Here is a 12,182-nt window from a genome sequence, read left to right as displayed (position 1 = left end):
TTTCTATTTTAAAGGGACATATCAGGGATCTCTTTAGAGACCTAGTATTTCCCCAAAGCCCCTTAAAGTAAAGTAAAAAATATGTAATAACAAATAAATAACAAATAAAAAAATATAAAAAAATTAAAACGTTTCTAAAAAATAAATACAAATAAAATATTTAAAAAATGTGGAAAAATAAAAACATTTTCAGTTTCGGCCTGACAATTTTTTTTTTATTTCGGTTTCGTTTTGGTTTTTAAATGTCTATTTCGGGGCACCTCTACTAGACATGTTGAGTATCTTCAGGACGCGTGTGCCCCTAGCAAAACACAAGTTTGCTTTATAATATTATGTTTATTTAGACCAGAAGGGACGATAACCAGTATGGGAACCCATCAGGAAGCCATCTTTCCCTCTGCTACAATTTCCCAATGGTTGAACAAGCGAAGAGTTGGCGGTGCAGATATATAATGAAGCTCGCTCATCTCTATTCATGATGATCGCACCATTAGCGCAGAAGCTACCATTCGCGATAAGAGATGGAAATGAGATATTCAAAGAGAATTTTCCCGCAGCTTAATTTCTGGCTATTTTTTCCCCCCTTTTAATAAGGGATAATAATGATATATTTATAATAAAGTTGAACTCAAGCATATCGCATATAATACCCCGCTCGAAAGCGCTCGGTGGTGAAGTCTCAATTCCGACACGGGAATTAATTACACATTCCCTTTTAGAAAAGTGAAATTAATTGAAAACTAGAATTTTCTAATTAGAGGGAGCCGTCCTTGGCTAAATGAGTCAGGTTATCTACAAAGCTAATTTATAAGTCGTGAGCATAATGTCTGGGACTTGTAATATGTGGCTCGGCTAACCTTCAGAAGTCTCAGAACGATGGCGAGATCTTCCCGGTGGCTAACTTTATCACGCTGCGTTGGGTAAGGGATGAAATAATTGATATCCCAGCTCTGTTGGGGGTGCAGGGATAGGAGTTAACGCGTTCATTTCTTTATTCTTTAAATCAGTCAACTTGACAACTTAACTTTGAAATAGTCTCGGAAAGTTAGAAACTTTTTTTTGGCTCCCCTGGACTCTCCTAATTTGCAAGTTGACCTAGCAGACCATGTAGGTGTCACAATACCGAGCATGGGTGTCCCAACACCACGTGCAGGTACCTATACAGGTGAATATGTGACCACACTGCAGATACCACAACAATCTTTGTGAATAATAGTTTAATAGATGTAACAAACCACATTAACACAGGCAATCCCACCACCACCTGCAAGAAACAAGAGCCACACTATATACAAACGGCAAGGGCTAGGAGCCACAGATCGGGAGACCTCAGGTGTAAGGGTCAGGAGTCAGGATCCAAGGCAGAAACAGGATACTGGAGGGTCAGATGTCATGGTCCAAGGCAGAAACAGGATACTGGAGGGTCAGATGTCATGGTCCAAGGCAGAAACAGGATACTGGAGGGTCAGATGTCATGGTCCAAGGCAGAAACAGGATACCGGTTACTGGAAAAAGGCGACGGTGATAACCTGAGAAAGGTTGTCAGTGATAACTAAGAAAACAGCTTTGGCTTGTGTTCAACTTTACATAGGATCTGGTAGAATGCTAAAGCAGTGCTAACACTCAAAATTTATTTTTTTTTAGGTTTTGAAGAACCTTTATGGCTTAGGCAAAGGAAGAACCTTTATGAATTAGGCAGAGGAAGAACCTTTATGAATTAGGCAGAGGAAGAACCTTTATGAATTAGGCAGAGGAAGAACCTTTTATGGCTTAGTCAAAGGGGCAAAGGAAGAACCTTTATGAATTAGGCAAAGGAAGAACCTGTATGAATTAGGCAAAGGAAGAACCTTTATGAATTAGGCATAGGGGCAGAGGAAGAACCTTTATGAATTAGGCAGAGGAAGAACCTTTATGAATTAGGCATCTCAGGTGTAAGGGTCAGGAGTCAGGATCCAAGGCAGAAACAGGATACTGGAGGGTCAGATGTCATGGTCCAAGGCAGAAACAGGATACTGGAGGGTCAGATGTCATGGTCCAAGGCAGAAACAGGATACTGGAGGGTCAGATGTCATGGTCCAAGGCAGAAACAGGATACCGGTTACTGGAAAAAGGCGACGGTGATAACCTGAGAAAGGTTGTCAGTGATAACTAAGAAAACAGCTTTGGCTTGTGTTCAACTTTACATAGGATCTGGTAGAATGCTAAAGCAGTGCTAACACTCAAAATTTATTTTTTTTTAGGTTTTGAAGAACCTTTATGGCTTAGGCAAAGGAAGAACCTTTATGAATTAGGCAGAGGAAGAACCTTTATGAATTAGGCAGAGGAAGAACCTTTATGGCTTAGGCAAAGGGGCAAAGGAAGAACCTTTATGAATTAGGCAAAGGAAGAACCTTTATGGATTAGGCAAAGGAATAACCTGTATGAATTAGGCAAAGGAATAACCTGTATGAATTAGGCAAAGGAAGAACCTTTATGAATTAGGCAAAGGAAGAACAAACTTCATAAGGGCTCAGATATTGTATGTAATTAAGAATATTAAAAATGGTCGCCTGGGTTTATTGTTACAGGATAATAAATGGAATGTCTACGTGAACCTTTGTGTTTTGAGGCCTCCTGACTATAGACAATATCTGAGCCCTGGTAAAGGCAGAGGGGTTTTCAGGCCCCCAAAACGGGTCGGGTGTTTTATGTTTTTTTTTTTTCTGAGCAAACACTGTTATTAAAAGAATTTGGACCCTTTTCTTTTTTTTTATACAAAGTTTTTATTTCTTGTGTTGCTGTTTTACTCCAGCTGTTTAATGCATCAAGATCACCTTAATTCACCATGCTGTAGTGATCGATGAGAGCTGAAAATAGCAATCGTTAAGGGAGATGGGCGAGCTTAGTGGACCCAGCCTACTGATCACAGAGCTTCACAAATTGGTTCATCTCTTTAGAGCAGTCCCTGCCCCCACCCACCAGACTTGTTTTCAGGAGCTAATTTCTCTATACCGGTTTCTAAGTGCCCGTCCATTTGGTTCAGCATCATGGACAGCCAAATCACCAGCCAGTGCCGGAGTACCAAGAAAAAGGCCACATAACTCCAGGACTTCACTAGAGTCTCCCACATCCTCTGGAACTCTTTACCCCAACCTGTCCATCTATCTCCCACCCTGACTGCCTTTAGGTGATCCCTTAAGACTCATCTCTTCAGGGAACCTCAACCCAAACACCCAACTATCACATTCTCAAGCAATGCATCCCCACAGAGCTACCTCCTCATGTATCACTTCCCCCTCCCTTTAAGATTGTAAGCCCTCAGGAGCAGGGCCCCCCTTACCGTCTTGTCTTGTATTGTGATTGTAATGTCTTCCTTATATTGTAAAGCGCTGCACAAACTGTTGGCGCTATAGAAATCCTGAATAGTAATAATAATAATAGTAACTGTGAGAGGACACACAAAGTACTTGCGGACCTCTCATTTTTTGTCTTGGTGGCAATTGTTTCCAGATCAGGAATTGGGGGCAACATCTACCCAATGGGCACAAAGCTGTAATAGGTTCTCTTTTCATAACAAAGTGCAAGGGGAGATGCACCCCCTGTCCCAGAGACCTCTATATCCAGGATGTGGCACAGCAGTGAAAACCCAACCCAACCCTTCCCAGTTCTGTCCAAATCAAGCAAGCCGCATTTTTGTCCAGGGCCTGCGGCTTTCCGAGCAAGGCGTTCCCAGTTCTGTCCATCAGGGGGTTGAACTGTACACCTCCCTCATCATACAAGACATCAGTGTTCCCCACAAGGCCTCCATGCTGCTTCCTGCAATCCAGGGTGTGGAACTCAGTAAAATAAATGAATTGTTTGCAAAGTTTGGCTGGCCTTTCACTCTGAAAGTCAAATAAGCGAGGCAGGCAGTGGCGGATTTGCATTCCCTCACCTAACGCGCAGATTAGCAAGCGGAGAAAAAGGCAGGGACCCTCTTGACAAATGCCTGCAAAGCTGCTCCGTATAATGTGAAGTTAATTTGATTGTGAGGCCTGCTCTCCATGGTGCTGAAATTGATGTCACCTCATCTCCATTACAAAAGTTATTGAAATTTCAGGACTGTGTGGCGATTGGCGATAACGACTTCACATCAGTAATGCGTTTCTCAAATGTGTTAACTGGTGTGATGAGAAATAAGCCATTACACAATGCCGTGGTTGGGTTTGCCGCGTATGACAGTTGACTGATGCCGAGGAAAAATGTACGACTGTATCATCGCCGAGCTGATGGGTTTTCAGTGCTGGGAGAACTCGCTCCCAGAATTGTTCTATTTACTCAGCAAGAATGCACACAGCAGATTATTCCTCGCCATAATACAGACTTTATAGATAATTAATGGATCTGCTTATGAAGCCTTGTTCAATAGAAGCTATGGTGTGTTTTCAGTGAGTGATGTGACGTTCACATTTTACCTTGTAATATATTTTCATATGCAGTGTGATTAGCATCCCTGCTTAAAGAGACACGGTGCCCTTGTCAGTTCATGGCAAAGTGACAGGGTCTGTGTAAATGGCACCCCCTGATCCCCCCCCTGATTCCCCCTCTCCCCCCTCCACTTATACCTTTGGGCATTAGTTTGACACCAGTTTGAGATGCTTCTGAAATAATTTCCAATTCATTGACATGGACATTTTATCTGCAGATCACCTCCTTTTGACCTAAAGGTGGGTTAGACTTGTACAGGGAATAAAGTATTTAAGGAGAGGAGAGTTATAGAGAAGGAGCAGAGTCCTTCAGCAGAGCAGAGTATTTCAGGAGAGGAGAGTTATAGAGGAAGGAGCAGAGTCCTCCAGCAGAGCAGAGTATTTCAGGAGAGGAGAGTTATATAGAGGAAGGAGCAGAGTCCTCCAGCAGAGCAGAGTATTTCAGGAGAGGAGAGTCATAGAGGAAGGAGCAGAGTCTTCCAGCAGAGCAGAGTATTTCAGGAGAGGAGAATTATAGAGGAAGGAGCAGAGTCCTCCAGCAGAGCAGAATATTTCAGGAGAGGAGAGTTATAGAGGAAGGAGCAGAGTCCTCCAGCAGAGCAGAGTATTTCAGGAATAGGAGAGTTATAGAGGAAGGAGCAGAGTCCTCCAGCAGAGCAGAGTATTTCAGGAGAGAAGAGTTATGTAGATGAAGGAGCGACTCTCCACACAGAATATTTCTGACCATGAGTTATTATGTGTAAGCATCATGTTGCTGCAGAAAATCCAGTTTTAAAATGTACAATTATTTGTATCTATATCTTACAGCTGCAGAGAAGAATAAGTGAAAGGACGGTCTCCCTAAACACAATGGTCCCATTACCCCGTAGCGCCTACTGGCACCATATAACACGGCAGCACAGCACCGGCCAACTATACAGTCTTCAAGGTAAGAGTACATTTCATCATCCATTGATACTCTCCAGACTGAAGTCGTGGAGGACACGCTTCCATTTATCTTTCTAATGGTCTTAGTTTGGAATCAATGAGCTGCTATTACTGTCCAGGACACGCTGCAGGCACAATAAATTCAAAGACCACTTGAAGGAATCTGTCACATACATGTCAGTCTATAAACAGTGGTCACCTTCATGTCCAAGTGATCAGCAGTGCCAGAAAACAGAAACAGCTGAAGTTTTCTGCAGATCTCAAGTTTAGCTTGGTGGCAACTGCTTGTATCCCCCAATCCCAAGCTTTCCTAATGGTCCTTCAATGTGGTGTACCAATAGGGAGGTTGGAGGAGTGAGGGCACCAAACTTGAGGTTTACTCATAACGTTAGCTTCCTAGATTTTAGGGTCTGCTAGCTAGTTCAACATATGTTTTGTTATACTGAAGCTCTCCTCTGCCTGTGCAGTTTCTCAATGTATTCTAAGCTACAATTTTCAGAGTCTGGAACTTTGATTTTTTTCTTCTACTGTGAGTTTATGAACAATTTCAATGGCCTTTTTACACTGCTTCTGCATGGAGCCCTATTGTCTTGTAACATAATTCTGTAGCCAGATACAGGGCTGGAAATAAGAAGAACTCCATAGTCTGTGTCCCGTCAGGGAGATTTCCCTTCATTTTTTGTCCCAGGCACAAAGCTGGAAGTAAGAGGAGATCTACTGAAAGCTAAAGGAAATCCCTAGACCTTTGCCATCAGAACAGCCAGGTGTCCCAATTGGAAGATTTTCCTTTTTGTATTTTGTATTTCCAATTACTTTCATTACGAGAGATAAGGGTCACTAGAACAAATAAAGGGTAATTCTAGCCAGCAAGGGCACAGACAGCAATAAAAACCTGACCTGACCTAACTGTTTGCCTGTTCTGACATGTAGAACCAGAATAGTAACAACGGAGACAACCAGACAAGTATCATTTTCAGTAGCATGTAATTCTAAAGTACAGGTCCTCTTTATGCGTGCGTTCCTTTCTTTTCCATGTGTTGCAGTGCGTTTTAGCCCCTTTGGTCTGCAGTCTTTCCGACATGTGTCTTCTGTATACCCTTTAGTTTCCAGGGGAAGGGTTCTTCCTGCCTTTGTGTTTAGCCACATCATCTGCTTCATGTAAAACGTTCTAAGTGCAGATTTTACAGGGGGTCCTGTTCATTTGTATGCATGGTGCACATGTGGGGAAACGGCATCAGAGCTGCATCAAACAAATTTAAAAAAAAAGACACAACGTGTGAAAACACCTTGATGAGAGCTGTGCCAGTGAACACAACACTACAGGATTCTCATTTCAGTTCAGGCTCTGGAAAGCCTCTGCTGCTCTGCGGTGTGCGGAGGGGCCCTAAATCTCATCCCAATAGAATTAATTCATTTTTAACTGCAGCTTTGAATCAATTTTATGCTCCTTAAAGTTGAATGTTCCCTTGATTTTTATGTAATTGTACCACCGGGGAGTGCAATAATTAGTCCTAATGTGTTTTCTGGCACAGCTGAACTTCAACACTTGACCAGGCACAGCTCCTGATAGAGGAAATATTGCAAGCAAATTCTAGTAAACATCAAACATTCTTTATTGAAGCTGCTGACCACTGTTGGCCAGTGGACATTGTATGCTATGATCCCCATGGCCACATGATTCTGCGATTCATTGGGGACTTTGTGTAGAATATTTATTTTCAAGCACGTATATATTAATGCATTAATAATAATGATAGTAATAATAATAATAATAATAATGTTGTAACTTTAACCTTTTTTTAAGAACTAATGTTGGACAATTACACAGAGACTTGGTAGTCAAGATATAGAATATGTGGTGGGGTTACACTGACATTTAGGACAGACAGAGGGGTGCCAGTTAAATTAGGTGGGTATGTAGAACGGATGGAGTTGTTTCCGGAGTCAGTAGACAGTTATCCAGAACAGATGAAGGTGTATCAATGTAAAGAGATGGTGTCATGGAGGTAGTGGACCATCGGAGTCACTGGGTGAGTGCAGGCCCTAAAGAAGGCCGTGCAGGATCTAACAAACCACTTGGTTCCCACAACGGATGATGGGCTTGTTGTGGATGGCTCCCAGGTTGCGGCCCTTAGTTTCACAACAGCTGAAAGCAAGCAAAAATGGAGTTTGGTACAAAATCAGCAGGCAATGTCATGGTCCAACAAACAAAATGTCAGGGCAGGTGAATAACCAAGATCATGGAGAAACAGACAAAAGGTCAGGTCTGGTAGATAACATGGAACGTTGAGGGTCGTAAACGGGTTTCAGAACTGCAACAGAGATTATGGGTTTTGAAGCCTGTAGAATAGACTAAGGGATACTGGTTTAAGTAGATGGATATGTAGAACAGATGGCGGTTTACTAGTCTATGTAGACAGATATGTAGACTAGATGAAGGTTTACTACTCAAAGTAGAAGGATATGTAGAAGAGACAGAGGTGTACAGGTATAAGTAGATGAATATGTAGACTAGATGAAGGTGTACTGCTTGAAGTAGAAGGATTTGTAGAAGAGACAAAGGTGTACAGGTCTTAGTAGATGTATATATAGAACAGACAGAGGTGTAGCAGTCTTAGAACATGGATATGTAGAACAGATGGAGGTGTACTGGTCTAAGTAGATGGATATGTAGAACATACAGAGGTATACTGATCTTAGATGGTTATGTAGAACAGATGGAGGTGTGCCAGTCTAAGTAGATGGATATGTAGAACATACAGAGGTATACTGATCTTAGATGGTTATGTAGAACAGATGGAGGTGTGCCAGTCTAAGTAGATGGATTTGTAGAAGAGGCGGAGGTGTGCCAGTCTACATAGATGGATATGTAGAAGAGACAGAGATACTGCTCTTATATGGTTATGTAGATCAGATGTAGGTGTGCCAGTCTAAGTAGATGGATATGTAGAAGAGGCGGAGGTGTGCCAGTCTACATAGATGGATATGTAGAAGAGACAGAGATACTGCTCTTATATGGTTATGTAGATCAGATGTAGGTGTGCCAGTCTAAGTAGATGGATATGTAGATCAGATGGAGTTGTATCGGTCTAAGTAGACAGGGCCGGATTTACTCTCTCTGCTGACCCAAGGCCAGGTCCTCAATGTGCCCCCCTACCTGCCAACCCCCCCCCCCCCCATGGAGAATGGCAGACCTGCAGGCTGCATACAAGTGGCAGCTTCCCCGCTACACATTTAGTTCTGCTTGCCCAAAGCAGAGCTAAATGTAGAAAACAACTACCCGCCCGTTGCCCGGAACTACATCCTGGGCATCGGGAGATAGGAATTCCACACCCCTGCTGCCCCGGGCCTTGGTTGGCCTTGTGGGAAATCCAGTCGTGGATGGAGGTGTACCAGTCTAAGTAGATGGATATGTAGAAGAGACGGAGGTGTATCGGTCTAAGTAGAAGGATATGTAGATCAGATGGAGGTGTACCAGTCTAAATAGAAGGATATGTAGAACATACAGAGGTATACTGATCTTAGATGGTTATGTAGAACAGATGGAGGTGTGCCAGTCTAAGTAGATGGATATGTAGAAGAGGCGGAGGTGTGCCAGTCTACATAGATGGATATGTAGAAGAGACAGAGATACTGCTCTTATATGGTTATGTAGATCAGATGTAGGTGTGCCAGTCTAAGTAGATGGATATGTAGATCAGATGGAGTTGTATCGGTCTAAGTTATATAATTGTTGTATATTAATCTTGGTCTTGTATAGTGTACATGTGAAACCTTCTTTAGTATGTTGGTGTAGTGGAGCTCCAATAAAGTATTCACAAGCCATCATTAGTATGTATGTAGGTCTATTAATTACCTTGGTTTAATAAAAGGTAAATCAGTTTACATATTACGAATCCTGCAGTACATCTACATTGAAATCAGGTACCTTAATTCAATTAAAGGAGAAATAAAAAATGGAAAATTATATTTGCCATAAATATATTACAAAATTATCTGCATCAATCTCAATTACGCGGAGTAAGCTGCGGACACGTTATTGATTCCCCACATATTTGCCCTCATTTAGCGGAATACGTTGTTTGAATATCTAATGGCCTCCTAGAAAGAGAACGGATCGGGCTTCCAACTTCCCAACATGAATCACTTGTATCACTTGTATCTATGATGTTTATTTTAAATGCTTTTTTCCCCTTCTCGTTAATGGCGGGCGGTTTATTTAGCTCAGGAGCGACATCTAGTGTTGCATCTCCCTTTCCTTTCTTCATTCTTTTGGAATGAACACGGATAGTGTGATTTTATTTAAATTGTATATTTTTATAGCACCGAATCATTTATTTGGAGCTTTATAGGGAACAGTGAGTCATGCACATCAATTCCTTTCCATTCCTTACATATTAATATCCCTACAAAGGTGAAATATATATTCATCCAGGAATATTACCTTGAAAGGATGGCCGGTGCTAATTAATTCAAGCTCCAGGCAAACAGATACATACATACTGTATATGGCAATTGTTTCAGTAGCAAAATAATTTGTATTTGTTCATCCCATCTTGAGTTTTGCACAGCTCTGCCACACAGCGCAGCCCTGTCACACAGCGCAGCCCTGCCACACAGAGCAGCCCTGCCACACAGCGCAGCCCTGTCACACAGCCCTGTCACACAGCATAGCCTGGTCACACAGCGGAGCCCTGCCACACAGCACAGCCCTGTCACACATCGCAGCCCTGTCTGGCAAGGCAGTAGACCTGATTTTTATGTCCCTCCTCCAGCCTATAATGAGGCAGTTGCCTCAGGTGGTATCTCATTGCAGAGCCGCTGGGTGGTGGGGTTGGTTTTAGGGCAGTGCCCACAGCATCCCAGGTTGCTAAAAGCTCTTAGCAACCTGTGATGCTCTGTGCGTGTGGCTTCCTGCCCAGCTTAGTGACGTTACCAGTTGCCTGGCAACCCGTGATGTCAGTGAGCTGGGCTGGACACCTGACAGAGCCACACATGCTGCCCCCCCATGACCTTTTCCTAGCAGCAACATCCGCCCCCATTCCCCCCAAAACGGCATTACTTCAGGCCAGGGCAGCCATCAGGGGGGTACGGCCGATACTCATGTAAGGGGCCCGGGCAGCCTGGGGGGCCCGCCCGGGTCCCTTACATGACTATCGGCCGACGGTGAAGGGCAAGGAGGCGGAGGCCTGGCCCTAGCAGCGCAGGGCCCCAGCATGCTTTGAGACAAGCTAGGGCCCCATCAGTGACGCTGCTCATCTGATGTTGGACTGGCCGGAAGTGACGTCACTTCTGGCCGGTCCGGCGGCAGACGAGGCCATGTGTGCAGGTAAGAGGAGCATGGAAGGAAGGAAGGAAAGGAGGGAGGGGAGGGATCCAGCCCTGACCAGCCCACCTGAGACCCCTTCAGAGCCCACCATAGACAGTCTCAGATGTGCTGTGCAGCATCTAAGGTGGGCTCTGCAGGGTCACTCTCAGGTGGGTCCTGTGTCCAGCGCATCACTAAGCCTTGCGTCCAGCACGTCACTAAGCCCTGCGTCCAGCGTGTCACTAAGCCCTGCGTGGGGTAGGCGGGGCGGCCTAAAGCCGTGTAAGCGGCCCCAAAATTTCTGCTGGCTGCCCTGCTTCAGGCGGTGATTAACCTAGTAATGGCACACCGCTTACTAGCACACGACAGGGTGCCTCCATAACACCCTGCAAGGGAAAGGAGCCACCTTATAACAGGATATCAGGGCCACTGCTCAGGGGACTTACTTTTACATTTTGACTTTGGTATCACATGAAGAGTTTAGGACTTAGTACGCCTTTTTGTGCACATAAAACCAAAATCACATTAAATGGTATTCCCATCACTCATGCTCTGGGATACTTGTAAAAACTTTGTAACAGAACACAACATAATAATATCCATTATTTTATATGTAGGTGACTAACAAAAATGAAGGAACCTTTTGAAATATTTTAGTCCTGATAATAAAATGGAAACAATGCATAAAACGGACGCAGTGTATATTGTTCATAATACAATGTATCACCTGTCACTGGGAAATCTTACCTTTCTGTTCTCTCTTTCTGTCCCTCTCTGTCTTCCCGCTTCCTTCGTCTCCGCCAAGACCTAACATCACAGAAGCTTCATAGAACAGACACGTTTCCCACCTACAGGTCCGAGCACTGATGAAGACTCCATCGGACTCGTTGAACTAGAAAAGTTTTTTTGCTTTTGAACTGAAAGTCCAGTTTCTTTCCCCTTACGGACGGCTAGACGGTCGTAGAACATTACCGGCGAGCTGGAATATTTATACACTCTTTGATGCAACTTTTTTTTAAACCTTCATGAAGAATGCGCTTTTTGCCATTCGAGGAAAAAAAAAAAAATGTTTCGCCACGTTTGACTACATGGACTGGAGAAAGACATACCTCGTGTTTATACCGTATGTCGTCATCGCAAGTGTGCGTTTGCGTGTGTGAGCTGGACAACCTGCGGCCCTCCGAGCAGGAAAGGAGCGTTGGCCAACTAGAGTTGGAGATCCGTCGGTGGCCATAACCTGCTTTGGGTGTTTGTCTTGCTGTAGTTTGTTGTGATTTTTTTTTTGTTTTGCGCCATTCTCAAATGTTATAAGGAGTCCTAAACTTTATTGGATTTTATTTTTCCTTTTTATTCCCCCCCGCATGTGCACTGGGGTTAGTTTTCGGCTCTTCAAATTTTAAAATAGAAAATTCTACCTGTGATGCAAAATGTTCCTATAATGTATCTGACGTTTTTTTTTTTAATGATAACTACAGCAAAACCATCAGAAAACAACATTACCA

At 43.5% G+C, this 12,182-nt stretch overlaps 1 protein-coding gene across 2 annotated transcripts in view; it reads left to right on the top strand.

Annotated features, from left to right (window-relative positions):
- DOK5 (docking protein 5) overlaps nt 1–11,946 on the top strand; it is a 75,486-nt gene extending 63,540 nt beyond the window's left edge. For both annotated transcript variants that reach the window (XM_018560689.1, XM_018560688.1), the window contains exons 7-8: nt 5,253–5,373; nt 11,486–11,946. In XM_018560689.1, the coding sequence (XP_018416191.1) occupies nt 5,253–5,373; nt 11,486–11,547 (183 nt within the window). In that variant the 3' untranslated portion in view covers nt 11,548–11,946. The remainder of the gene's footprint in view (nt 1–5,252; nt 5,374–11,485) is intronic.
- The last annotated feature ends 236 nt before the right edge of the window (nt 11,947–12,182 follow it).

Source organism: Nanorana parkeri, unplaced genomic scaffold (genome assembly GCF_000935625.1).
Source record: "Nanorana parkeri isolate BGI_ZX_2015 unplaced genomic scaffold, ASM93562v1 scaffold474, whole genome shotgun sequence".
Lineage (NCBI taxonomy): Eukaryota > Metazoa > Chordata > Amphibia > Anura > Dicroglossidae > Nanorana > Nanorana parkeri.
This window is presented reverse-complemented; position numbering and strand designations above follow the sequence as displayed.